Raw genomic sequence first — 27,673 nt, forward strand, 5'->3', positions numbered from 1 at the left:
GGCGGGATGAAAGATAGAACCGTGCTGCCGCGAACGGGAGCGTGTGATTGGACCGCAAACAAGGGTGACGCGACATTGTGGAGTGGGGGCCGGTGACGTAGGCACAGAGCAGCTCGGTGATTGGACGGGCTCCTTGTCGGTCACGTAAACGCGGCTGAAAATAAATAAATAAAGATTTCAACACACAAGAGGGAAATCATGTTATCATTTTATTCATATTCTAAATTAAAATGTACTTGAATTAGTGCTCTGCACAAATATATATGTGTACACACACGTGTGTATATGTACAATGGATGTGTATTTCCACATATACATTTATGAATATACACAAGTGTATATATATATGTATACATGTAGACCTACAGTGTATATATACACACACGTTTATAAATATATACGTGTGTTTATAATAAGTCCATCCCTGCCCTTTTGTTTATATAAATCTATATGGGTAGACCCAATACATCACATACAGAAAGTACTTAGACAAACAGACTCCACTCCCATGATAGTTTTTCATTTTATTGTGTAGACGTGAAGTATTTTATAACAAAAATAGTTTCACATCGAGGTTCATCATATTTATAAAAAAAACAACTTCCTAATATTCATGAAAAAACAGCAAGCCATGAGAAAAGAAGCTCAGTTTCTCACATGGATTTAATAACCGTCACAATATACTAATATAAATCTCTGGTAACAAAAGCTGCTCGTTATATACAAGATTAGCTGCTATAGTGTGCTTTATGTTGCTGTAAGAACCTAAAAAAAACTGCCTTTTTATAAACATAACAACGTTACATTGATATGTTATCATAGAGATATGCGTCGCTATTATACAGACACACACCTCTCACCTGGAGAGCTGTGGAGGATCCTTCTGCAGCCTCAAGCACCTTCAGACATTTTGTTTTTACAGTCCCACAACAACAACAACAACAAGAGGCGCGCTCACAGCACAAAGGGGATGAAGGCCTTCCTGTGCCGCGGGTAGGCCTCGTACTTGCTGGCGTAGAGGTCGTGGCACAGCTGCGCCGCCAGGCCCTGGTTGAACAGCACGTAGAGGACCACCAGCCACCAGGTGAGCGACAGGCCGCCCACCGCCAGGCTCAGGCCCACGTAGATCAGCAGCTCGGCCAGGTAGTGCGGGCAGGACACCAGCTCGAACCAGCCGCCCCGCGGCAGCACGTGGGCCAGCGTCTCCACCGCGCCTGCGAGACAACGAGCGGGGGAGACGCGGCGTGGGCAAAGCGTTCGCAGCCATGAGAATGTGCATCGTTTGTTGAAGAGGCCCAAACGGCTCCGGGCCGCGGGGGAAGCTCACCCGTCTTCCCCTTGCGGAGCCCGGCCAGCTGCACCGTGGCCTGGTGCTGCATCACAGAGGCCCCGAGGAAGAGGAGCGCGCCAGCACCGTGGAACCAGGCCAGCTGGGAGCGGAGGGGCCCGGTCCCTAAAGGGGGCCACAAACACACACATATCAGAACCACACACACAAACCACAAATACACACGCATATCAGAACCACACACACAAGAACTAAAACACAAACCAGAACCACAAATACACACAAACTACAAACACACATCAGAACCAGACACACACAAAAAAACCCACACACACGGACCACACACACACATCCAGACCAGCGATGTGGGGAGTGCTTCCCTGCTCACCGTCTCCCAGGCGGTCGGCGGTGAGCACCGTGAGGCCCAGCGCGACGTAGTAGAACACGCCGAAGGCGTACTGCATGAAGTGAAGCACCCCGTCAGAGTACACGCTGACCAGCAGGCACTCCAGCAGCCGGCGGGCCGAGTGGCCGCACAGCAGAACCAGAACCAGCAGGGTGGACAGCTGAGGGACTGAGGCGGGATCCACGGTTACACCGGGACTCAAAGGACTTTACATATTATAACTAGAACGGGCACTCGGTAGAGCGCATACCTTCGCATATCACAAGACTGGGCATTGAATTATGAACATTTTGGCATTAGTTGCATGCCAATTGGAAAGGAAAAAGAAGATTTTGACCTTTTCATGACATTGACCTTTGACCCGATCGATCCCAAAATCTAATCAAATGGTCCCCGGATAATAACCAATCATCCCACCAAATTTCATGCGATTCGGTTTAATACTTTAAGTTATGCGAGTAACACGCATACAAATAAATATATAAATAAATACACGGCGATCAAAACATAACCTTCCGCATTTTCAATGCGGAGGTAATGGACACTACCTTGCCCGGCCGGCGCGTCGGCCACGATGTCGATGAGTCCGGTCAGCCACGACGGGAGCGCGCGCTGCTGGAAGGTGAAGCTCAGGTACAGCGCCAGGAGAAGACCGTTCCACAGCACCGAGATGGCGTAGAAGTGCCAGAACCACCTGCAGAGGAGTCGAGATTACTCTTTACACAACTTTATTTAAAAGAAAAAGAGGGACATAACACCGCTGGGAAGAGCAAAGTATATAAAGTTACAATAAAAGTGGTGAAATAAATTAAAACAATGCAATGAGAGACAACCATATTTCAAATAATTTGAAAATTAAATACAAAAAAAATAGGTGAAATTTTTTACAATAATTAAGCAGACTTTAGAAAAGAGCAATTTATTTGACTTCAGGGACTAATAAGTTGTTTGTCATACATTAGTTCATAATTAAATTACGAAACATTTCCGTTTGAGTAAATAATTTAACTTATAAAATAGAAAAGTAAAAACACAACGTAGAGATGTGTACTGTACTTGTGTTGTCAAAGTAAATGTATAAATATTTAAGAGTGAAATATTGCCATTCAACATTAGTGTTATTTAATAAAAGTATGTTTTAAGAGAGATTTGTACTCATGTTGTTAAAGTAAAAACATCTTTAAGAGTGAAATAGTGGCATTTCAACGTCTTCAGTTATTCACCTCTTGGGGATCTCGAGCGCGCGCACTCTGACGTCACGCTGGACGCGTTGTTTGGTCTTCCCGTACCGAATGAGGTCCTGGAACGCGAGGTGCGCGCGACCCGTCAAGTGCCTCCTCGGCAGGCGCTGCGCCAGTTTGTGTGCGCAGAACGCGACGAAGAAACACGCCGACAGGAAGAGCCAGAACACGTTCACGAAGTTCATCTCGGCAGCTGCTCCGCCGGTTGAGCGCAATGTTGTGTGCAGCGCTAAAATGAGTCCGGTGGGGAACACGGATATATATAGAGGGTCCGGAAGAAAGTTTTTTTTTTTCTTCTTCCAAGAAAGAAAACAAGTAATAGACATATAGACATATATATATATATGTTAACGCGTTATTTTTCACAGCACTAATATATATATATATATATATATATATATATATTAGTGCTGTGAAAAATAACGCGTTAACTCAGTTAATTAAATTACAGGTTTAACTAGTTTTTTTAAACGCATTTAACGCATGTGCAGAATGAGCTTCCAATCCGTCTGTTGTTGGTCGTCTCTCCAGCAGCATGTCATTCTGTCTCTACGTGTCGCGTTAACACGACTCCGATCTCCGTCTCGCGCGCCGCAGAGCTCGGATGCCGGCGTGTGCGCGCACATCGGGACGAAAAAAAGTCACTTGCACCCCACCCCCCTCACCCCCCGTCAACAACTCTTCTCTCGGCAGACGAAAATTACAGGGTGACTGGAGTTAATAAGCGTGTCTTCTTGTCTGATCAATACGCAACTGTGAGGTGCGCGAATGGACCGAGCGGCCAGCTGCTGATCACTCACTCAATGAACAGACGGTTCATTTTTTGGGAGCACCGAAGACCCACTTTAACCCAGGAAAAACCCTGAATGTATATATGGGATTAATCATGATTAATCCACAGAAACCTGTGATTAACCTGATTACAATTTTTAATCGTTTCACAGCCCTAATATATATATATATATATATATATATATATATATATATATATATATATATATATATATATAATTATGGTTAACTATCAAATTACTCATTAAAGCTCCGGATGAAATTGCTGGGTGATTATTTAATAATTTTAATAATTTGATTATTTCCGTGTGCACGTGCGTGTGTGAGAGAAACAGCTTTTCTGTTGGCATCCAGCAGGGGGCAGCACCTGAACCCCGCCACACAACAAGTGGAGCCGACGTGACAACAGGGATGAATCCTTGAAGTCGTGGTTATTTGTTATTGTCAAATTAATATATTGGTCAATACAATTTCACACAAAAAATATATTAGCTGACGTATTGAAACTGTTTGTTTTGTCCAACTGAGAGTCCAAAAACCCAAATATATCAAGTTTAATATCATACAAGACCAAAGAAAGATGAACACATTTACATTTAATAAGCTAAATAAATCATCGTTTATTATCAAATTTAAATAACCAATCAATCAATTAATTAAATCCTCATGTCAGCTGCAATTAAGATACTTTACTCAAAGTAAAAGTCACATATGCCGTAAATGTACTCAAAATGTATGAGTGGATACTTTTTATTATATAAAGTATACAGGTAATAGTAGGTTATGTATTATAGAGTTATATTATTATAGTTTATTCTGTTTTCATTTGTCACTTTGACCCCGTGGACTCGGATCCTTGGCGCACGCTCAGTTTATTTTTGCTGAGCTTTCCCTCTCACCGCTCTCAGTCCCGTGAATTCCTCCGCTCCTTGAACGCAGCAGCGTGCTTTGAGTGAACTAGTTGCTGATGAAGACTTTGAGGCCTCAGATTCCAGGACGCCTCCTCGAGGAGCCCATGCATCCTGTCTGAGGAAGTGTGCTCCGCTTCCTGCTTCCTCCTCTCCTCTGTCCTCAGTGTCCTCTCTCCTTAATGCTGTGCCAAGGAACGCGACCCCCCCACCCCCACCCCCCCTTGACATTAACGTGACATCATTTTGTAGAACCAACATGAAGCGTCTTGGTCTTCGTCTGAGACGTCAATAAAGTTATGGAAGTCTGAATGAAGTTTGTATCTTTTTACTTTTGTTTGGCTTCTCGTAGTTCTTTTAAAGATTAAATTCAAAACACACAGAGAATGAACAGAACGTATGAAAATAAGCTTTTATTTTTTTTAACGTTGAATAAAACCTTTAAAAAGTGGTAAAAAAATATCAATTATAATAAAGCATGGGTTGTCTGAGTGTGTGTGTGAGAGAGAGAGAGAGAGAGAGAGAGAAAGAGTGAGAGAAACAGACAAAGAGAGAGAGACACGAAAAAACGAGACGTCAACCCAACGGGAGAGAGAGAGAGGGAGAGAGAGAAAGAGAGAGAGAGAGAGAGTTAGAGAGAGACAGAGAGAGAGAGACAAACAGAGAGAGAGAGAGAGAGAGAGTGTGTGTTTGAGAGAGAGAGACAGAGAGAGAGAGAGAGAGAGAGTGTGTGTTTGAGAGAGAGAGACAGAGAGAGAGAGAGGCTCCTCCTCCCTGCTGCCCCTCTGAAGGAGTCTCTCCATCCTCAGCTTCAGCTCCATTATCACCGCCGGACGCTTCACGACTTTGGGGCGTCCCAAAAAACTTCCTCTGGAGTGGAATCGATCACCATGATCAGGACTATCGGGCTGTAGGGCGATCAATACTTTCCCCGTGGAGTGCCGGGCGGTCCAGGAGGCCCCGCCCATGCCTCCGGGCGGATGATGGCCGGCTCCGTCGTCGCGCTGCTGGCCGTCGCTCTGAGGATCACGTGTGTTGCTGGTAAGAGAAACGACCGACGCCGTCACTCATCGAGATGATGAAGCTCGTTCATCTGACTCTTTGACGTCATCAAGTCAGTTGAACAGCTGCTCAGTCGTTACCATGACAACGGAGATAAATGTCTCTTTTTAACTGAGAAGAGTGTGAAAAGTATTCTAGTTTAATTTATTTTATGCTGAGAAAAGAAGAAGTGACCTCGACTCATAACCCCAGAATAAGTTGGCGTGTCAATTAAACCTAAACTTATATAACTCCCACTTGGTCGGCCTATAAAAAGTTATGTTTCCCCTCCCGTACAATGTGATGTGAGCTTTAGGGTGTGTGTGTGTGTGTGTGGGGGGGGGGGGTCCGCCTGCATCCTCAGATACAGGAACCCCCCCCCTCGGGGCCATTGAGCCTGACCCGGCCCATCTTCCTCCGCTTCCTGTTTTCACACAGCGGCGGCCATTTTTCTTCTTTTTTTTCCTGCAGCGGTGGAAAAAAACACAAATGGCCGCCGCTCGGTCGCCAGCTGCGCAACACACGATTAAAATAAAAAATAAAAAATAGTGTTTTGTGCTTTTTTAAACCTGAATTAATTTCCACTATGCACCTTTTTTTTATACTCGTGATCTCTGACCTCCTCCATGTCCGTCGTGGTCGACGCCTCCAGCCATCGAACTGCGGTTCACGCCCGACCCGCCGGCGCTGAGCGTCCCCGGCGTTCACCGGATGAACCGATCCGACGACCTGGAGCTGACGTGCAGGTACAGAATGAGCCAATCGCATCGCTCCGTACGCGGGGAGCACAGCTGACCCCGGACCTGTCGTCCCTCAGAGGTCGGCAGCAGCTGACGTGGTCCACGCCGCCGACCGCCAGCCGCTTCTCCGCCAGCGGCGCCTGCAGCGGGGCGGGGCTCTTCTGCTCCACCCTGAGCATCGCCAACGCCACCGCCAACGAGACCGGGCGGTACCGGTGCTCCTACCGGGACCTGAGGGCGGAGGACGGGAAGACGTCCGCCGAGGTCTACGTGTTCGTCCGCGGTACGAAGAGGCGAAGTGTTTGAGGAGATGAACGGTTGAATAAATACGATGAAACCTTTAAAACGAGCCGGAAAACCCCGAAAGTTCACAACTCTCAGAACGCGTGTGGAACCGACGACATACGGACAATTTAAGTCAATTAACTTAATTTGATAAGTAAGGAATTAATAAAAAGTACAATTTTTTTTTTTTTTGAATTACACAGCATTTAAAACCATCATGGAGGAAGAATTAAAAATGTTTATTTTAGCATGCTATCTAACTAGCCAGCTGTCCCATAGCTAGCTAGCATGCTAGTTCCACCGCGCTTTCACGCCACACTGGTTACAGAAAAAGAGAAAAAAATAAGTTGTCGTCAAATTGAAGTGCACAGTACTTAAAACTGTAGGTAGAATAAAAGTAGACCGGACCTCTAAACCCGGCGGTTTGGTTCCAGACCTCAAGGTGCCCTTCGTGCCGCCGGAGAAGGAGTACAAGGTGGTGGTGATCCGGGAGGGGGAGCGCGTGGTGATCCCGTGCCGCGGCTCGGTGGAGGAGCTGAACGTCACGCTGCACACTGTGAGCAACCGGTGACGATGGTCACGGGAGAAAGTTTGGGAATTCTTTTAGAAAGTTTTAGAAAAGTTTTAGAAAAGTTTTAGAAAGTTTTAGAAAAGTTTTAGAAATATTAAGAAAAGTTTTAGGAAAGTTTCAGAAAGTTTTAGAAAAGTTTTAGAAAGTTTTAGAAATATTAAGAAAAGTTTTAGAAAGTTTAAGAAAAGTTTTAGAAAAGTTTAGAAATATTTTATAACATCTTTGAAAAAGTTTTAGAAAGTTTTAGAACAGTTTTTCTAAAGTTTTTAGAAAAGTTTTGAAACATTTTAATGTGCGTGTAACTCCACGTTCAAAATGAGTAACCGCCTGCGTCCGTCAGAAGTATCCCAACAAGGAGCTCCGGCCCGACGGGAAGGACTCGCTGTGGGACGCCAGGACCGGCTTCACGGTGCCGAGTCACCTGATCAGCTACGCCGGCGTCGTGTTCTGCCAGACGCGCATCGGAGACGAGACGTTCGAGTCCCCCCAGTACATCGTGGCCGTAGTGGGTAAGACGGGCCCGGTGCCTCACTGAGCACGCTCAGAACCTCTCTGAGGTCTCGCTGGCTGACCCCCCCCCCCCCTCCTCCTGCAGGGTACAAGATCTACAAGCTCACCATGAACCCCACGCAGCTCCGCCTGGCCGCCGGGGAGCGGCTGGTGCTCGGCTGCACGGCCGAAACCGAGCTGAACGTGGGCCTCGAGTTCAACTGGACGCACTCCGGGCAGGCGCTGGTCAGTCACCTTCTTCCTGAGGTCCTCGCGCACCAACATGTTCTCTGGCGACTCCTCTGGTTGTATAGAAGTCTATACGTCATGTGTTAAAGATACATTCTCTCTCCTGACCACCAGGGGGCGACTCCTCTGGTTGTATAGAAGTCTATACTTCATGTGTTACAGCTGTATTCTCTCTCCTGACCACCAGGGGGCGACTCCTCTGGTTGTATAGAAGCCTTCATGTGTTAAAGTTGCATTCTCTCTCCTGACCACCAGGGTGTGACTCTGGTTGTATAGAAGCCTTCATGTGTTAAAGTTGCATTCTCTCTCCTGACCGCCAGGGGGCGACTCCTCCGGTTGTATAGAAGCCTTCATGTGTTAAGGCTGGATTCTCTCTCCTGACCACCAGGGGTGACTCCTCTGGTTGTATAGAAGGCTATGCTTCATGTGTTACGGCTGCATTCTCTCTCCTGACCACCAGGGGGCGACCCCTCCGGTTGTATAGAAGCCTTCATGTGTTAAAGTTGCATTCTCTCCTGACCACCAGGGGGCGACCCCTCCGGTTGTATAGAAGCCTTCATGTGTTGCCCCTCCCTCCCCAGACCTCCAGTAACGGCTCCAGGCCCAGCCAGACGACGCCCTACAAGAAGAAGCTGTGGAACACGTTGGAGTTCTCCAACATGCTGACGGTGGAGAACGTGACGGTGCAGGACAGCGGAGCGTTCACCTGCTCCGCCTCCAGCGGCAAGATGGAGAGGAGCGCCGCCGCCACGCTGCGAGTGTTCGGTGTGTGGAGACACGCCTCAGAGGCCGTGTGGAGACACGCCACGCCTCAGAGGCCGTGTGGAGACACGCCTCAGAGGCCATGTGGAGACACACCTCAGAGGCCATGTGGAGACACGCCTCAGAGAGGCCGTGTGGAGACACGCCACGCCTCAGAGGCCATGTGGAGACACACCTCAGAGAGGCCATGTGGAGACACGCCTCAGAGGCCATGTGGAGACACACCTCAGAGAGGCCGTGTGGAGACACGCCTCAGAGGCCGTGTGGAGACACGCCTCAGAGGCCGTGTGGAGACACGCCTCAGAGAGGCCATGTGGAGACACACCTCAGAGGCCATGTGGAGACACACCTCAGAGAGGCCGTGTGGAGACACGCCTCAGAGAGGCCGTGTGGAGACACGCCACGCCTCAGAGGCCGTGTGGAGACACGCCTCAGAGGCCGTGTGGAGACACGCCTCAGAGGCCGTGTGGAGACACGCCTCAGAGGCCGTGTGGAGACACGCCTCAGAGGCCGTGTGGAGACACGCCTCAGAGGCCATGTGGAGACACACCTCAGAGAGGCCATGTGGAGACACACCTCAGAGGCCATGTGGAGACACGCCTCAGAGAGGCCATGTGGAGACACGCCTCAGAGGCCGTGTGGAGACACGCCTCAGAGGCCGTGTGGAGACACGCCTCAGAGGCCATGTGGAGACACACCTCAGAGAGGCCATGTGGAGACACACCTCAGAGGCCATGTGGAGACACGCCTCAGAGAGGCCATGTGGAGACACACCTCAGAGGCCATGTGGAGACACGCCTCAGAGGCCGTGTGGAGACACGCCTCAGAGGCCGTGTGGAGACACGCCTCAGAGGCCGTGTGGAGACACGCCTCAGAGGCCATGTGGAGACACACCTCAGAGGCCATGTGGAGACACGCCTCAGAGGCCGTGTGGAGACACGCCTCAGAGGCCGTGTTCAGGCGTCTGTGTGGCTGACGACGTGTTGTGACACTGTGTGTGTGTGTGTCTGTCTGTGTCTGTGTGTGTGACTGTTTGTGTGTGTGTGACTGTGTGTGTGTGTGTGTGTCTGTGTGTGTGACTATGTGTGTGTGTGTGTGTGACTATGTGTGTGTGTGTGTGTGACTATGTGTGTGTGTGTGTGTGTGACTATGTGTGTGTGTGTGTGTGACTATGTGTGTGTGTGTGTGTGACTATGTGTGTGTGTGTGTGTCTCCAGAGAAGCCGTTCATCGACATGAAGGAAACGTGGACGAAGGTGTGGGAGGTCAACGCCGGGGGTCAGATGTCCATCCCCGTCAAGTTCTCTGCCTACCCGGACCCCGTCTCCAGGTGGTACGTTCCCCCATTAGAGAACAATACGTTCCCCCATGGAGAACCATAGGTTCCCCCCATTAGAGAACAATACGTTCCCCCATTAGAGAACAATACGTTCCCCCATTAGAGAACCATAGGTTCCCCTATTAGAGAACCATAGGTTCCCCCATTAGAGAACAATACGTTCCCCCATTAGAGAACCATAGGTTCCCCTATTAGAGAACAATACGTTCCCCCATTAGAGAACAATACGTTCCCCCATTAGAGAACCATACGTTCCCCCATTAGAGAACCATAGGTTCCCCCCCATTAGAGAACCATAGGTTCCCCCATTAGAGAACAATACGTTCCCCCATGGAGAACCATAGGTTCCCCCCCATTAGAGAACCATACGTTCCCCCATTAGAGAACAATACGTTCCCCCATTAGAGAACCATAGGTTCCCCTATTAGAGAACCATAGGTTCCCCCATTAGAGAACAATACGTTCCCCCATTAGAGAACCATAGGTTCCCCTATTAGAGAACAATACGTTCCCCCATTAGAGAACAATACGTTCCCCCATTAGAGAACCATACGTTCCCCCATTAGAGAACCATAGGTTCCCCCATTAGAGAACAATACGTTCCCCCATTAGAGAACCATAGGTTCCCCCCCATTAGAGAACCATAGGTTCCCCCCCATTAGAGAACCGTTCCTCCCCATTAGAGAACCATAGGTTCCCCCGTGGTTCTCGTGGATCAGGTCCTCTCCCCTCCAGGCTGAAGAACGGCGTCCCCCTGAAGGAGGACTACCGGGTGAAGCAGAGGAGCGACGCCCTCGTGATCCGCGGCGCCGTGGAAACGGACGCCGGCAGCTACACGGTGGTCCTGACCAATAACATCACCCGAGAGGAGAGGAGGCGGAGCTTCCAGCTGCTGGTCAACGGCACGTCCACCGCTTTGAGTTCAGGTTTTAAAATGGTGTTTTTGTTTTTACGACAATGGTGTCAACTCTTCTTGTTCTCCTTCTTCTTCTTCTTCTTCTTCTTCTTCTTCTTCTTCTTCTTCTCATTCTTCTTCTTCTTCTTCTTCTTCTTCTCATTCTTCTCCTTCTTCTTCTCCTTCTTCTTCTTCTTCTTCTTCTTCTTCTTCTTCTTCTTCTTCTTCTTCTCCTCCTTCTTCTTCTTCTTCTCCTCCTCCTCCTCCTCCTCCTCCTCCTCCTCCTCCTCCTCCTCCTCCATCTCCGTGCAGTGCCTCCTCGTATCATAGAGAAGGAGGTGGCGGTGGACTCTGACGTGTTCCCGTACGGCAGCAGTCCCACCCTGAGGTGCACGGCTCGGGGTTTCCCCGCGCCCGCCGGCGTCCGGTGGCAGTGGATGTCCGAAGAGGACTGCCCCGAGGCCTTCAGGTGAGTCCTCCCCCGAGATGAGGCCAACCTTCTGACCCTGAGGATGACCTTCCGACCCCAGAGTGCGACCTTCTGACCCTGAGGGCGTCCTTCTGACCCCTGAAAGTGACCTTCTGACCCCTGAAAGCAACCTTCTGACCCCTGAGGGCGTCGATTATTCTCAGACTCTGAATGTTGTTTCGCCGATTCCGTCTAAATCTTCAGTTTCTGCTCGATAATTATATTATTCGGGCGTATGTGTCGCGATACCACAGAAGAAGAGGAGGCGCTTGTGAACTGCTTTCCTTATCTCCCGCCTCCACGTCGGAGCACTTCCTGTTTCCTGTTGTTTCCGTCGTGCTCCCTGTAAAATAAAAGAAGAAGAAAAAAGTAAAAAGAGTTCTTCTTCCTGCTGAAGCCGCCCCCACCCACACACACACACACACACACACACACACACACACACACACACACACACACTTTTCTCAATTTGACAATAAACGACACTTCCTGGTTCTCTTTGATTGACAGTTTGTCTCCGACCTCAACGAACAACAAGCTGCATAACAAGAAGAAACATTATTAAAAGTTGCATAACAAGACACATTTAAAAAAAGACTCCTCAGGTCGGGGCTCGTGAAGTCAGAGGCTCAGCTGGCGGCGTGCGCGGCGTGGAGAGACGTCAGCAACAGCACCGGTCACCGGCCAGTGGAGCGCATCGTGACGGACGGCGAGCACGCCCAAAAGGTCAATACGCCTCCCGCTGCTAAAGATAGCATTGTAATAAATAAATGAATGTATCAATGAATAAAAGCAGCAATTGTTAAGTTTGGAATAAATACATATTTAAAGAAATAGAAGAATAATGTATTATAGGAATTGTTTTATTCATTTATCTCTACGGGATTATTTTTCAATGTATTATTCTGTTTACATTTACTTTGTAGCTTTTATTCATTCTCTTATTATTTGCTTTTATTTGTATTTGTTTTGTTCAGATTAACCTGCAGCTGCATTTGATAGGGTTTTCCTTATGGTTGTATTTATTTATATAAGCCATTTATTAAATTTATTAAATTACATTATTAAAAAATGTATTATGATGATGATAATAATGATATCATGTATTAATAAATAAATATAAAATAAATATAAATAAAATAAATCCATTTAATACATTTAATATATTTAATGAATTTAATTAATTTAACGAATTAAATAAATTGAACACATTTCATTAATTGTATTTATTAAATTTATTTCATTATTTATAGATTTATTTATTTATTAATTATTCACCCATGCATTATATTGCCAGCTTTCACCATGAGAGTCCTCACTTCCAATCACAAACAATATCAAAATGTGTTTCCCTAGAAGATCACGAGCTCTTTGAAGATCCAGAGAGCCGAGGCCCACGCCTTCTACCGGTGCACTGCCGCCAACAAAGTAGGGGAGGATTCTCGCATCATCTTCTTCCACGTCACACGTGAGCGCCGTTTTCCTTTCTTCTTTAATCTCTTGTGGCTTCTCGGCGTCACCGTGACTCCTCACCTGCGTGGTCGTCCGCGCTCCGCAGGCGGCCTGGAGGTGAGCGTGTCCCCCGCCGGCGGGCCCTTGGAGGAGGACCACGTGGTCCTGCGCTGCAAGGCGGACAAGCTCATCTACGGCAACCTCACCTGGCTCGGCGTGACCAACGTGTCGCGGTCGGAGCAGATCGCCCCGGTGCAGCCGTGCCGGCCGTGGTGGAACGTCACCGCACTCGGGGACGACCTGGAGGTGCTCGTGTTTTACAGCAGTTGCATTTTTATTTTTACTTGAGTAAAACTATCTGAACACTTCCACCTGTTCGTTGCAGCGGAGGCCCCCGTCTCGCGTGGCGCTCTCCGGCCTGCAGGGTGCCAACGTGACCCTGGAGCTGTCGCTGCCCGACGCCTCGCGCCGGGACGAAGGCCTCTACGCCTGCCAGGTGGAAAACATCAAGACGCGGGAGAAGACCTGCCTGATGCGCCGCCTTTCTCTCAGAGGTGAGGGGGGAAAGAGTTAAAGCTGCATTCTCTCTCCTGACCACCAGGGGGCGACTCCTCTGGTTGTATAGAAGTCTATATAGTGACTCTACTTCTCTTGATGTATTCCCTCAGTAAACATTGTAAACATGAATTTATGTCTCAGTCTCTAGTTTCAAGTCTTCTTCTATACAGCATGATGTCATCATTTATACTTTATGGTCATTCAGAGTCACACAGACCATAGAGCAGGGGATGCTTTAGGGGCGGGGCTACAGGTGATTGACAGGCGTTTCTTCGTCACTTCTCCACAGTCTGAATTTGCTGTGACTGATTTCAGGTCTCGAGGCTGCGAGGATCCTCAATAACCTCACCGACCAGAAGGTCAACGTGAGCGCTACGGTCAGCTTCCGGTGCGACGCCACCGGCACGCCGGACCCCACGGTGGTCTGGACCAAAAACAACCGCACGGTGGTGGAGGGCTCAGGTGAGTCGGTGCACGGCCGCTCTGCGAACGCCGCCCCGCCGCCGCCCGCCGCGGTGTAACGGACTCTTTGCCTCCAGGCGTGATTCTGAGCGAGCGCAACCACGTCCTGACGGTGCAGCGCGTGAAGAAGGAGGACAGCGGCCGCTACACCTGCACGGCCTGCAACGGCCGCGGCTGCGACAGCGTGCAGGCCGACCTGACGACTGAAGGTCAGCCCCCCAGAGTCACACCTGGAGTATTGCAGGTTCAGGAAGTGGTTATCTTTGGACTGATAACATACAGGCATGTTGAAGGACCCCGAATCCTCTTCTGCAGAGGAGCAGGACCCTGAAAGTAACGGGCTTTCTCTTTTTAGTTGTTTTGTGTCTCTTTGTATTTGTTGTGTGTCTCTTTTTAGTTGTTTTGTTTCTCTTTTGAGTTGTTTTGTTTCTCTTTGTAGTCGTTGTGTGTCTCTTTTTAGTTGTTTTGTTTATCTTTTTAGTTGTTTTGTTTATCTTTTTAGTTGTTATGTGTCTCTTTTTAGTTGTTTTGTTTATCTTTGTAGTTGTTATGTGTCTCTTTGTATTGTTTTGTGTCTCTTTGTATTGTTTTGTGTCTCCAAACAACTATAACTACTTGTGCCCAGTAGCCCAGTTCAGTAAACCAGTTCATGGCCGATGAAGAGAATATTGTTCATATTTCAGCTTCAACCTCTTGACAATGCTCACGCATATTTATATCTCGCCTCAAGGCCTCACCGGTCCAGAACTCACATGTGACCTTTTTTTTATATCAAAGATGTAGAGTAAGAATAACTTTGCCTCCGCATGACAGGAAGTCGGCCCAGTTAGCACACATCCTCCTCCCAGTTTACAAACCCAACACAATGAAGAGCGAGCCGGACAAAGGGAGAGGCCGGCTCTCCGGTCCACGGTCACAAACAAAACCAGCGCTAACAAGAACCAGGGCTACGTGACCTGGACCCCGCCAGCAGAACGCAGACCCAGAACACCGAGCATGTAGGGCAACAAAAGCAAGAGGAGAAGAACAATATTTTTGAGGCGAGAACAATGGCTGAATCTCAAATATACCGTCATCAACAACGACATGTCTGAGTCACAAGGCCGGACGTTTCTATTCCACGTCGCATCTCCGAAATGCAACTGTTGGGTTTTTTAAACACATCTTTTTAGAGTACATTTCATAAGGTGAAGAATTGTTGTTGTTTTGTGTCTCTTTGTAGTTGTTGTGTTTCTCTTTGTAGTTGTTTTGTGTCTCTTTGTAGTTGTTATGTGTCTCTTTGTAGTTGTTTTGTGTCTCTTTGTAGTTGTTATGTGTCTCTTTGTAGTTGTTTTGTGTCTCTTTGTAGTTGTTATGTGTCTCTTTGTATTTGTTATGTGTCTCTTTGTAGTTGTTTTGTGTCTCTTTGTAGTTGTTTTGTGTCTCATTGTAGTTGTTATGTGTCTCTTTGTATTTGTTATGTGTCTCTTTCTAGTTGTTTTGTGTCTCTTTGTAGTTGTTTTGTGTCTCCTTGTAGTTGTTATGTGTCTCTTTGTATTTGTTGTATTTCTCTTTGTCGTGGTTTTGTGTCTCTTTGTAGTTGTTTTGTGTCTCTTTGTAGTTGTTCTGTGTCTCTTTGTAGTTGTTTTGTGTCTCTTTGTAGTTGTTATGTGTCTCTTTGTATTTGTTGTGTGTCTCTTTGTAGTTGTTTTGTGTCTCTTTGTAGTTGTTTTGTGTCTCTTTGTAGTTGTTATGTGTCTCTTTGTATTTGTTATGTGTCTCTTTGTAGTTGTTTTGTGTCTCCTTGTAGTTGTTATGTGTCTCTTTGTATTTGTTGTGTTTCTCTGTCGTGGTTTTGTTTCTCTTTGTAGTTGTTATGTGTCTCTTTGTAGTTGTTTTGTGTCTCTTTGTAGGTGTTATGTGTCTCTTTGTAGGTGTTATGTGTCTCTGATGAGAAAGATATTTAAAAGACACAATATTCAGACACCCCTCCGATCAATAAGAAGATAAATAAATTCCGTTCCCTCCCCCTTTCTGAGCCGCCGTGTTTCTCACCGCGGCTCCAAAAAGTGTTTTTCCGTGTTGCCTCTGGCAGCCATTGTTCTTGTTGACTCCTGGGCATTTGTTATGACTAGATAAAATATCCGTCCAGATTCCAACAGTCTCCTTCCTCCAACACACACACACACATTAGTCACACGATCTGTGCAAAGCAAAGACACATCTCACGTCGACGTGTTTAATTTAATTCTAGGTGCCGAGGAGAAGACGAACGTGGAGCTGATCGTCCCCATCGGGTCGGTGGTCATCGCCATGTTCTTCTGGTTACTCATCGTCTTCGTCATCCGCGGAAGAAAGAGAGTGAGAACCTCCTCGTCCTCGTCCTCCCTTTGCCATGCACTACATACATCCTTCCTTCCCGGGTACACACACACACACACACACACACACACACACACACACACACACACACACACACACACACACACACACACACACACACACAGATGTGACTGATTGGAAGTGACTGGTTTGGGCTCTCCTTTGTTTCCTGACGGACCATCTGCACTGATTGGGAACCTTTTTGTCATGTTGCACAAATGAGTTTTTAATCATTAATTCTGAATTTTTTTCCGTGCTCGTGTTTCAGCCACGTGGGGGAGATGTGAAGACGGGCTACCTGTCCATGATCCTGGACTCGGAGGACACGCCCATGGACGAGCAGTGCGAGAGGCTGACGTACGACGCCTCCAAGTGGGAGTTCCCTCGGGACAGGCTGAAGCTAGGTGAGACCACCGAAGGCCGCAAGGAGTCAAGGAGGCATCTGCTCCGTCGCCTCGTGAGACGATGAGGCCCTGCAAGTCATCCTTGAGGTGATAGATGTCTGACCCAAGGGTCACAGCAATCCATCCAATAGTCGAGACATTTCACAAATGATCTACTTTTATGTGATTGATCGTGTTAGATTAAAGTTAAAAACATTCTGCTGGAGGCTCACGGCATCTGACGCTGTTATTTGTGTCTCCGTGACGGCATTGAAAAGGTGACCCGCTGGGACGAGGAGCGTTCGGCCAGGTGGTCGAGGCGGCCGCCTTCGGCATCGAGAAAGCCGCCACGTGCACCACCGTCGCGGTCAAGATGCTCAAAGGTGAGAGTTCCCCTTCGTCCGTCTTTTTCTCTCCACACGCGAAACGAGAAACAACCTCCGAACGCGGAAATTTGAGTCCGTCTCTCGGCGTTTCAGAGGGAGCCACGTCGAGCGAGTACCGCGCCTTGATGTCGGAGCTGAAGATTCTCATTCACATCGGACATTATCTCAACGTCGTCAACCTGCTGGGAGCCTGTACGAAGCCCGGAGGTGAGCGAGCGACTACCTGTCCTCATCTTTGTCTTCTTTGGAGTCTCCTCTGGTTGTATAGAAGTCTTCGCTTCATGTGTTAAAGCTGCATTCTCTCTCCTGACCACCAGGGGGCTCCTCTGGTTGTATAGAAGTCTTCGCTTCATGTGTTAAAGCTGCATTCTCTCTAGTGACCACCAGGGGGCGGCTCCTCTGGTTGTATAGAAGTCTATGCTTCATGTGTTAAAGCTGCATTCCCTCTCCTGACCACCATGTGTTAAAGCTGCATTCTCTCTCCTGACCACCAGGGGGCGACTCCTCTGGTTGTATACAAGTCTATGCTTCATGTGTTAAAGCTGCATTCTCTCTCCTGACCACCAGGGGACTCCTCTGGTTGTATAGAAGTCTATATAGTGACTGTACTTCTCTTGATGTATTCCCTCAGTAAACATTGTAAACATGAGTTTATGTCTCAGTCTCTAGTTTCAAGTCTTCTTCTATACAGCATGATGTCATCATTTATACTTTATGGTCATTTAGAGTCACACAGACCGTAAAGGCTCTATCCTCCTCGCCTCACTCCACAGGCCCACTGATGGTGATCGTGGAGTACTGTAAACACGGAAACCTCTCCAGCTACCTGAAGAGCAAGCGTGGAGAGTACAGCCCCTACAAGGTGAATGTTGACCACAGACGATGCCGACGCTCAGACGGCGCCTCAAGGGTAAATATCACTGTGACTCTCTGTAGCAGAGGAAGCGAGCGGACAGCCAGTGGGCGTCTGCCGAGGAGGATCTGGCCGGAGGGGATCTGGGCCTTGGGAAGGTCGCCCAGCTGGACATCTGCACGGGAACAGCCGTCTGCTCCAGCGCCGGAGGCCGGGCGTCTTCCGGCAGCGGCGTGGCGGCGCAGGAAGGTGGGCAACACGAAGCAGAACCGCCGACTCCCACGACTGACCGTGTTCAGGGCCCACAGGTGTGATGTCGAATGCTTCATTGTGACCACAGAGAGCTCAGACGAGGACCATCTGACCATGGAGGACCTGATCAGCTACAGCTTCCAGGTGGCGAAAGGCATGGAGTTCCTGGCGTCCCGCAAGGTGAGACGGCACAGACTCGTGACGTCCGCGCGAACGCACGCCATCCGCCATCCGAGGACTCGATCGACCCCGTTTGTTTCCGTTGGCTCCGCAGTGCATCCACAGAGATCTCGCCGCCAGAAACATCCTGCTGTCGGAGAACAACGTGGTGAAGATCTGCGACTTCGGCCTCGCCAGAGACGTCTACAAAGACCCCGACTACGTCCGCAAGGGAGACGTGAGTTAAAAAAGGTTCCTTGGGCCCATTGTTGGCTCAGTTCTCACGACTGAAATGAGACAAAGGTTTGACCAATCGGAGACAGGAATAACCAGAGATCAGGGTTTGCTTTAGGGCGGGGCTACAAGTCGATTGACTGGTCTCTCCCATGGCGACGACCAAAATGCCGAACTCGAGGTTTCAAACCCACAGATCCCAAACCAATGGGTGTCGACGTCCACTTCTTCTCAACAGCCTGTTGGTCAAACTTGAATCCCGTCCTCTTCCTCGCCAACAGGCTCGCCTCCCTCTGAAGTGGATGGCTCCGGAGACCATCTTCGATCGGGTGTACACCACGCAGAGCGACGTCTGGTCCTTCGGAGTTCTGCTCTGGGAGATCTTTTCTCTGGGTAAGGGCCTCGCGATCACCGCCTCGCGCGAAACGACCAGTGCTTGCCTGAAGCTCCGCCTCCTTCTCGTCTCCCCACAGGTGCGTCGCCCTATCCGGGCGTTTGCATCGACGAGTTGTTCTGCAGGAGGCTCAAGGAGGGAACCAGGATGAGACCCCCGGATTACGCCACCACCGAGATGTGAGCGGAGGGTCGAGCCCGATGTTTAAACGACGCTCTCGCTCAGACGCTTACGCTTACCGTCCGATTGTCGCTCGCAGGTACCAGACCATGTTGGACTGCTGGCTGGAGCGACCCACGGACAGGCCGACATTCGCAGAGCTGGTGGAACATCTGGGCAACTTGCTGCAGGCCAGCGCCCAGCAGGTCCGTCTGCTGTGGTCCATGAAACCTTTAAACTCCATCAAATATTCGTCCACATCTGTTCGTATAATATGAGTCTTTGGTCCCCAGGACGGGAAGGACTACATCCCTCTGATGGTCGGCGGCGAGGCGGAAGGCTCCCCCGTGACCCCCGACCCCAGGAACCCCTACAACAGGCCACAGAGCAGGGAGATCCTGGCGGCGCAGCTGCACTACGACAACCTGCCGTCCCTCGGGTCAGCACGGGGAGCTCAGCCTCACCCTCTTTCACCAGTAAAAAGACGTTTCTCGCCAAAAGCGGCGAAAGGAATACGACAAATTCTGCCGTCGATCATCTTATTTCACACGGCGCCCCGGAGGCCAACGTAGACTACACGATGCATGAAGTTATCGGAAACCCCGAACGTCAACATGTATCTTTACTCCCCCGATTTTTGAGTAAACGACATTGGAACTCGAGTCACATGACTTTAATCTGATCACTTGAGACTCGCCAAAAATCAAGAAAGACTTGCAACTCCACTTGGATATTTTAGTACCTCTGACGTATGACGTCACTTGGGTTCGGCCCAACATTTTTAAAGCCTGTCATTTTAACCTAATCAACTATTTATTTCCAGAAAAATTGACATTTTCCAAAGAGAGAGACAAATTGCAGAATAATAAAAACATGTAGACAGAGATTTCAATGGTCAAACATTTGGGTGAAAAGCACATTTTGACTTTTTAGGACTTTTTGAACTCAAAGTTTAAAACTTATAATGTTTCATTGTATGTCTGTGGGCGGAAATCTTATATATATATATATATATATATATATATATATTTAATAAATAACATATATATATATATATTTCTTTATATTTATTTTATATATTTAAAATATATGTTATATATATATTATTTATATATATTTAATATATATATATATGTCTATTTAATATATATAACATTAAAAAAATATATATTTTATACATATTTATTTTATATACAGGACTGTCTCAGAAAATTAGAATATTGTGATAAAGTTCTTTATTTTCTGTAATGCAATTAAAAAAACAAAAATGTCATGCATTCTGGATTCATTACAAATCAACTGAAATATTGCAAGCCTTTTATTCTTTTAATATTGCTGATTATGGCTTACAGTTTAAGAAAACTCAAATATCCTATCTCTAAATATTAGAATATCATGAAAAAGTATACTAGTAGGGTATTAAACAAATCATTTGAATCGTCTAATTAACTCGAAACACCTGGAAACACATTTTCAAATGTTTGATTTTGTTTTGCTGTTATAAATCTTTTTTTTTACTTGGTCTGAGGAAATATTCAAATTTTATGAGATAGGATTTTAGAGTTTTCTTAAGCTGTAAGCCATAATCAGCAATATTAAAAGAATAAAAGGCTTGCAATATTTCAGTTGATTTGTAATGAATCCAGAATGCATGACATTTTTGTTTTTTTAATTGCATTACAGAAAATAAAGAACTTTATCACAATATTCTAATTTTCTGAGACAGTCCTGTATATATTATATATTATATATTTTACCCTGCACTAGTGTGTGTACATGTATAAGAATGCAGAAAAAGAAAGATTCTGTCTGTGAATCTCGACCAATCACATGCCTCCTCTGTGCAGACCTCCGGGGCCGAGCGAGCGGTGCGGCCGACCCCTCAGCGTGAAGACGTTCGAGGACATCCCCGCGGCGCGCAGTATCGTCATGGTGATCATAGTTAGACATTGTGAATGTTTTCATGGCTACTTGAGAGGTGAGCTCTTTGTATTCAGTGTTTACAGAGTTTCTGTTCTCCAGGAAAGTCACACGGACAGCGGAATGTGCTTCTCACCTGAGGAGGTGAAGGCTTTGAATCAACAGCTGCCAACGACACCCAACTTCAGGTGAGCGCCAAGGTCATAACGACCTCATCTCATAACGACCTCTCTCTTGTGTCATAACGACCTCACATCATAACGACCTCATCTCATAACGACCTCTCATCTTATAACAACCTCTCATCTCATAACGACCTCACATCATAACGACCTCATCTCATAACGACCTCTCATCTCATAACGACCTCTCATCATAACGACCTCTCATCTCATAACAACCTCTCATCTCATAACGACCTCTCATCTCATAACGACCTCTCATTATAACGACCTCTCATTATAACGACCTCTCATCTCATAACGACCTCTTATCATAACGACCTCTCATTATAATGACCTCTCTCTCATCTCATAACGACCTCTCATCATAACAACCTCTCTCTCATCTCATAACGACCTCTCTCTCACATCATAACGACCTCTCATCATAACGACCTCTCATCTCATAACGACCTCTCTCTCACATCATAACGACCTCTCATCTCATAACGACCTCTCATTATAACGACCTCTCTCTCATCTCATAACGACCTCTCATCTCATAACGACCTCTTATCATAACGACCTCTCATTATAACGACCTCTCTCTCATCTCATAACGACCTCTCATCTCATAACGACCTCTTATCATAACGACCTCTCATTATAACGACCTCTCTCTCATCTCATAACGACCTCTCTCTCGCATCACTACCTCTGGTTTTCCCGTTTCTTCCCTGTTCTCCAGCCAGCTGCTGCGCTTCAAGAGCAAAGAGTCTCTGGCGTCGGAGTCGTCCAATCAGACGAGCGGGTACCAGTCGGGGTACCACTCCGACGACGCGGACGGCCCCGTCTACGCCAACGAGGAGGCCATCCTGAAGCACAACGTGCTGAAGAAGCCTCCGCTGAACAGGACGCCGGACAAATTCAACGCAGAGATCCGCTACAGCACGCCGCCCGTCTGACGCCGCGACCCCCGAGTCTCTTCCCCGTGTCTCTCACAGGTGTTACGCTTTCAGAACAATGGCGGCACGTCAGCTGCAGGGGGTGTAGGGTGTTGGGTGTTGAAGGGTTTGTGAGACAGAGGAATGCTTTCATGTTTACTCAGCGAGCGAGAGGTCGAGACTCGAGGACACGCCCACTTCCTGACGCGCGGTCCGCCCAACTTCCTCTCGGGCAGGAAATGACTTCTGGAACCTTCCAGATGAATTAAGTCTGCAAATGTTTTTCCTTTCTTTCATTATTTTCATATTATTGTGTTGGCACGTTAAATGGAGTTTCAAATGCATTTGTACAGTTTCTTTTGTGCAAATTTACAGTATTTTATTGAAAATGTATCATTATCCTGCAATAAATGTCAACTAGTTTTATAAAATAAAATACATACTCACAGATCAAGAAAAGCTCTTTTATTGTGAAGTTTGCCACGTATTTCCTCCAAAACACGACAATCAATGAAGCCAGACAACTCTAGTTTCCTGTGTGTGTGTGTGTGTGTGTGTGCCCGCCCTATAGGAACAATGCTCTCCCAACCGTGGGTATTTCCCATAACAGCGTGGGCTGTTTGTCTTCATCCTGAGTCCAGGATGAAGACAAACTAATTAAAGGGTTCTGGACCCGGTAGTGGTTCTGGATCTGTCGCGGTGTGTGTGTGTGTGTGAAGGCCGCCGCAGTGCAGTCCTGTTTGTGGATGTCTTGTTAAAAAACGACATGTTTCCTCGGCGTTATCTCACCTGAGTGACTCCTGTTGGATGCTCTGCGTCGACAGGTGGCTCCAGGCCCGTTCGCCAGGATGCGTTCGTGAAACTTGACCCGAAACCTCGACCTCAAAACAACCTCTTCACCCTCGGTCGCGTCTCCTCGCCAACCGCTTCCCAATCTCACGCTTCCTTTGCAGGCGCACTCCTCGTCCAGAGTATTTGAGGCGGGAGATCGACGGTCGGATTCTCCTCCACAAGAGTCCGAAAACGAATGTTTTGACGTTGTTCTTCTTGGAGGATTCAAGGTGACACGAAGGGGGAGCGACGGATACACCAATGGTCCTTGTGTAGGTCCTTGAGTGGGTCCTTGTGTAGGTCCTTGTGTGGGTCCTTGAGTGGGTCCTTGTGTAGGTCCTTGTGTGGGTCCTTGAGTAGGTCCTTGTGTAGGTCCTTGAGTAGGTCCTTGAGTGGGTCGTTGTGTGGGTCCTTGTGTGGGTCCTTCAGTAGGTCCTTGTGTGGGTCCTTGAGTAGGTCCTTGAGTGGGTCGTTGTGTGGGTCCTTGTGTGGGTCCTTCAGTAGGTCCTTGTGTGGGTCCTTGAGTAGGTCCTTGTGTGGGTCCTTGAGTAGGTCCTTGTGTGGGTCCTTTCTAAAAGGTTGGTCTGCGGGACATATTTTGTCTGCAATCAATGGCATCAAAGCTAATTATAGCCCACCAGAGGAAACACTGGGGGTGAATTTAGAAAGTGTCCCCAGTCCCGCCGGAGGAGGCCAGAAGGACAGATTCATATCTATGTCGGTGTATTCAGGGACACAAGAGCATGAATTTAATTCAATTTAATTCAATTAAGTTTATTTGTATAGCCCATTTTCACAAATTATAAATTTGTCTCAGAGGGCTTTACAATCTGTACACATAGACATCCCTGACCTTTGACCTTTGACCTCACATCGGATCAGGAACAACTCCCAAACAACCCTTCAGGGTGAAAAAAGTGAAGAAGCCTTCAGGAGAGAACAGAGGCGGATCCCTCTCCAGGATGGACAGGTGCTTTTTCTCATTTGTTTTTATTTATTTATTTTGATTTTAAAAGTTTATAAGACAGGACTTTAAAGGTACAAGACAAAGGGAAGACAGAAAGAAAGAAAAGGTAAAGAACAACAAAAAACAGATAAAGAAAATAATTATCATCATAAGAAAAAAACACAGCAAATGTCTGACATAATTATTCTTGGTATGAATTGAACTTTTAAAGAATTAAATAAAAACTAGACTGAAGACCATCACTATTGAAAAGGTGCTCAGCGTCGTCATTGTTTCAGGATAACTGAGCAACAGCGCCCTCTGCTGTCCGACAGCTGTAATGACATCTTTTTTTCTTCTTTAATTCAGCAGGTCACACACTATTGGTGTGATCAGCTCATATCATACATGTGTGAAGCACCCAAGTCCTTATAAAAGGATTTATGAGACAAATTCCTCCGACTTTCAGAAAACATCTGAAACAACTGGAGCGGCAGCCGTCAGGAACCTCTCATTTCCTCAGACACATGCAAGCTGCAGGCGGAGCTCCTGTGTTCTGCCAGGAATACCTTGGTATCCCCGAACAGCTGGACAGATGTTGCACTGAAGCTACTGACGTTGAAGTGTGAACAATCTGAAACGACTAAATTGGTAAAAGCCCCAAAACATTTCCGGGCACGCAGCGGTTCACGGTTCCAGGGGTGCGGCGAGAATGTGGATTAGATCAGTTCCTCACCTCCGAGATATTTAAATAATAATACAACAGGAATGAAGTACACGCATAAATAAAGTCTGACATCGCTGACTGCAGTGAGTGATGGATTGTAGAGAAGAATATTGGAACCATATCCACAATTATATAACGAATAGTGTAAAATACGGTTGTTTCTTCTCCAACTAGAGCCCTCTTTGTACAAACTACACATCAAGAAACTCAAGACAAACACAACATACTGAATGCATCTGCAGCTTAAAGCACTTTGTTTCCTGTATTGTACTGGAGACACAATGCAACACAACACACGCCTCATCCTCAACCCGGCCTCCATTGGGTCACCCCAGCAGCTGGAATGCCATTTACACCTCTCACTTCCTGGTTTCTGAGCCATGTGGGTGGTTACAGGCGTAATCACAGGTGCATTCTGGGTGATTGATAATTGAGAGTGGCATTTAACTATCAGCGTTACACAACGTACACAAGCGTTGAATTTGTAATGATGTGTAATGCAGATGAGGTTTTGGCAACTGCAAAAAAAGAACCTTCAATATCCGGTTTAAAATGGATTAAATCTTTGGTTTTCAAAGGAATTATTTATAAAACAATTCTTAAGAGTTATAAGTGTGATTGAAATGACTTTATATGGAAGATGTATGTGGATGTATATCTGTACATAAACATATATATATATATATTCACATATATATACATTCACATATATATATATATGTGTTTATATATATGTATGTATATAAACATATATATGTTTATATATATGTATATATATATATAGTTGTTTTTATTTTCTTTGTTATTCTTTTATATTTTATATTAATTTTCAGATTTATTTTATATTAATTTAGGATAGGAATATATAAGCATTTTTTGCTTCTATCTATACCTTTTCAGTCTTTCTGTTTTGTTTATTATATAGAATAATATTGTATATTATATAGAATAATATTGTGTTGTATTTGATTGACTGAATAAAATACACAACAACAACAAAATTAAAACAATGACCATGTTGTGTGCAGCGTGAGGGAGGTGGGAGGTGTCCGTGAGTCTGACATGGCCGAGGGGGGGAAGTTGGGTACTACCACTGGATACACCAAGTATATATATATATATATATATTATCTTCTTAAAAAGGGAACACAAAGTACAGACCCTAAATGTCCTCCACATCTCTGGGACGAGGGAGGGAAACGGCCCCTTGGCTCCTTGGCTCCTTGGGCCCTCGGCCCTCGGCTCCTGCTTCCTCTGAGGCTCTAACTTCCACCACTAAGGGGTAGCAGCGCTTCAACATCGGCACGCTGAGTCTGAGCTCCGTGAAGAGGCGGAGCCGAAGGCCGGATCTCCGCTCCCTCCATGGCTGCACAGCGATGTGCTCGCGCCCCACGGCCCTGATGGCACGTGACAGTTGACTTGTGAGCTGTGGCGTGCGGGGCAGCACGCGCACCTGATGCTCATCCCACTTCATGTGTAATCACATCAGAAACGATTCTCAGACACACACACACACACACACACACACACACACACACACACACACACACACACACACACACACACACACACACACACAGGGGCGGCCCTAGCACATTTGGCGCTCTTGGCGAGCTTCACACGTGGCGCCCCCCCCACCCAAAAAAAGATTTTGCAAAGAAATTCAGTCTTGCAGGGCAAAATAGCGTTTGAAAGTTGCAATTCCGTTTTCGTGCAACATCTTTTTTTTGGGAGCGGGGGGGGGCGGGGGGGGGGGGGGGCGCCACGTGTGAAGCTCGCCAAGAGTGCCAAATGTGCTAGGGCCGCCCCTGCCCGCAAGACTGAATTTCTTTCAAATAAACAGAACAACGATCGCAACAATGAACAAACATTAAATAAAGAACAAAATCCCTGAAAAAATGTGCCTGCCTGTGCTGACTCTGCCTGGCCACGCCCTGATCAAACGCACATTCACTCCTGGCTGCCTGAGGCGAGGAGAGGTACTACCTTCCTTTTCTTTTTTTGGCTCATTTTACCTAATTGTAGATTTTATTTTAAATGTCAAAATATTGGTTGAGATATAGATGGACACACACACACACGCACACACACACACGCACACACACACACGCTCACACACACACACACACTCACACACGCTCACACACACACGCACACACACACACACACGCTCACACACGCACACACGCACACGCTCAGACACACACACGCTCACACACACGCACACACACACGCTCACACACGCACACACACACACACGCTCACACACACACACACGCTCACACACACACGGTGCAGCTCTTTTGATGCAGTTGTCGGTACACGCTCTGGTGTTGAGGGACTTTTTAATAAGGTTCTCGGTGTTCTTTTGTGGTTTGTGTTGCAATCTGACCGACACAACAAATGTATAAAATTAGTAATACAACTTAATGTCAAACAGGACCAGGACTTCATGGACTCCAGGAGCCGACCCCTTCATTGAAACGGAGAGAATTTGGCATTTATTAATAACTTCAACAATAACATCCATTACTTTAGCTAACTAGTCTAACTTTTATTTATTACTTTAGCTAACTATTATAACTGTTATCCATTACTTAAGCTAACTATTATAACTGTTATCCATTACTTAAGTTAACTATTATAACTGTTATTTATTACTTTAGCTAACTATTATCACTGTTATCCATTACTTTAGCTGTGATGAAATGGTTTTATTTGATTATATTAACATTTTAAGTAGGGCTGTGAAACGATTAAAAATTTTAATCGGATTAATCACAGGTTTTTGTGGATTAATCATGATTAATCACATATTACCGATATTCTCGGTATATTTTGTGAGAACATAGAGATTCATGACAAAAGACGGATATATACATTTATACATTCTTCTATACAATGGTGCTGCAACTCAGCAGTTATTTAGCAGTTTTCTTCCATATGGAACATTAATCCATCTTCATCATAAACAGAATGTTTAACCCTCCTGTTACCTTTCGGGTCCATTTGACCCC

The 27,673-nt window shown here is 46.7% G+C and overlaps 2 protein-coding genes across 9 annotated transcripts; one reads left to right on the forward strand and one right to left on the reverse strand.

Annotated features, from left to right (window-relative positions):
• Positions 1-511: 511 nt before the first annotated feature.
• On the reverse strand, positions 512-3,134 carry srd5a3 (steroid 5 alpha-reductase 3). The gene is made up of 5 exons (XM_056414862.1): positions 2,918-3,134; positions 2,243-2,388; positions 1,677-1,862; positions 1,328-1,453; positions 512-1,214 (listed from the first exon to the last, which is right to left on the reverse strand). The coding sequence occupies exons 1-5, from the start codon at positions 3,118-3,120 to the stop codon at positions 955-957; spliced, it is 921 nt and encodes a 306-aa protein (XP_056270837.1). The 5' UTR covers positions 3,121-3,134; the 3' UTR covers positions 512-954.
• Positions 3,135-5,443: 2,309 nt separating this feature from the next.
• On the forward strand, positions 5,444-22,611 carry kdr (kinase insert domain receptor (a type III receptor tyrosine kinase)). 8 transcript variants are annotated; one of them, XM_056414521.1, is made up of 31 exons: positions 5,444-5,676; positions 6,329-6,422; positions 6,494-6,699; positions 7,136-7,257; positions 7,613-7,781; positions 7,868-8,007; positions 8,592-8,775; positions 9,990-10,104; positions 10,846-11,012; positions 11,318-11,474; positions 12,071-12,200; positions 12,831-12,942; positions 13,033-13,232; positions 13,312-13,480; positions 13,800-13,946; positions 14,024-14,155; positions 16,180-16,286; positions 16,576-16,711; positions 16,969-17,073; positions 17,170-17,283; positions 17,850-17,938; positions 18,013-18,178; positions 18,270-18,361; positions 18,456-18,578; positions 18,856-18,967; positions 19,048-19,147; positions 19,228-19,333; positions 19,421-19,566; positions 20,975-21,059; positions 21,150-21,235; positions 21,957-22,611. In XM_056414521.1, exons 1-31 carry the CDS (start codon positions 5,616-5,618, stop codon positions 22,171-22,173), a joined length of 4,089 nt encoding a protein of 1,362 aa, XP_056270496.1. In that variant the 5' UTR covers positions 5,444-5,615; the 3' UTR covers positions 22,174-22,611. The 8 variants fall into 8 exon arrangements, with proteins under 8 accessions (XP_056270496.1, XP_056270497.1, XP_056270499.1 ...); XM_056414522.1 differs by having other exon boundaries at positions 18,016-18,178; XM_056414524.1 differs by having other exon boundaries at positions 12,834-12,942.
• Positions 22,612-27,673: the final 5,062 nt, after the last annotated feature.

Source organism: Pseudoliparis swirei, chromosome 5, assembly GCF_029220125.1.
Source record: "Pseudoliparis swirei isolate HS2019 ecotype Mariana Trench chromosome 5, NWPU_hadal_v1, whole genome shotgun sequence".
Lineage (NCBI taxonomy): Eukaryota > Metazoa > Chordata > Actinopteri > Perciformes > Liparidae > Pseudoliparis > Pseudoliparis swirei.

Excerpts from the sequence above, each read along its gene's own strand:
- srd5a3 (XM_056414862.1), bottom strand. The coding sequence starts at position 3,120 with ATGAACTTCGTGAACGTGTTCTGGCTCTTCCTGTCGGCGTGTTTCTTC. Across the intron at positions 2,389-2,917 it reads GCGCTCGAGATCCCCAAGAG|GTGGTTCTGGCACTTCTACG; the intron begins GTGAATAACTGA and ends ACTCCTCTGCAG. Across the intron at positions 1,215-1,327 it reads GCTCCGCAAGGGGAAGACGG|GCGCGGTGGAGACGCTGGCC; the intron begins GTGAGCTTCCCC and ends GTTGTCTCGCAG.
- kdr (XM_056414521.1), top strand. The coding sequence starts at position 5,616 with ATGATGGCCGGCTCCGTCGTCGCGCTGCTGGCCGTCGCTCTGAGGATC. Across the intron at positions 6,700-7,135 it reads GGTCTACGTGTTCGTCCGCG|ACCTCAAGGTGCCCTTCGTG; the intron begins GTACGAAGAGGC and ends GTTTGGTTCCAG. Across the intron at positions 7,782-7,867 it reads GTACATCGTGGCCGTAGTGG|GGTACAAGATCTACAAGCTC; the intron begins GTAAGACGGGCC and ends CTCCTCCTGCAG.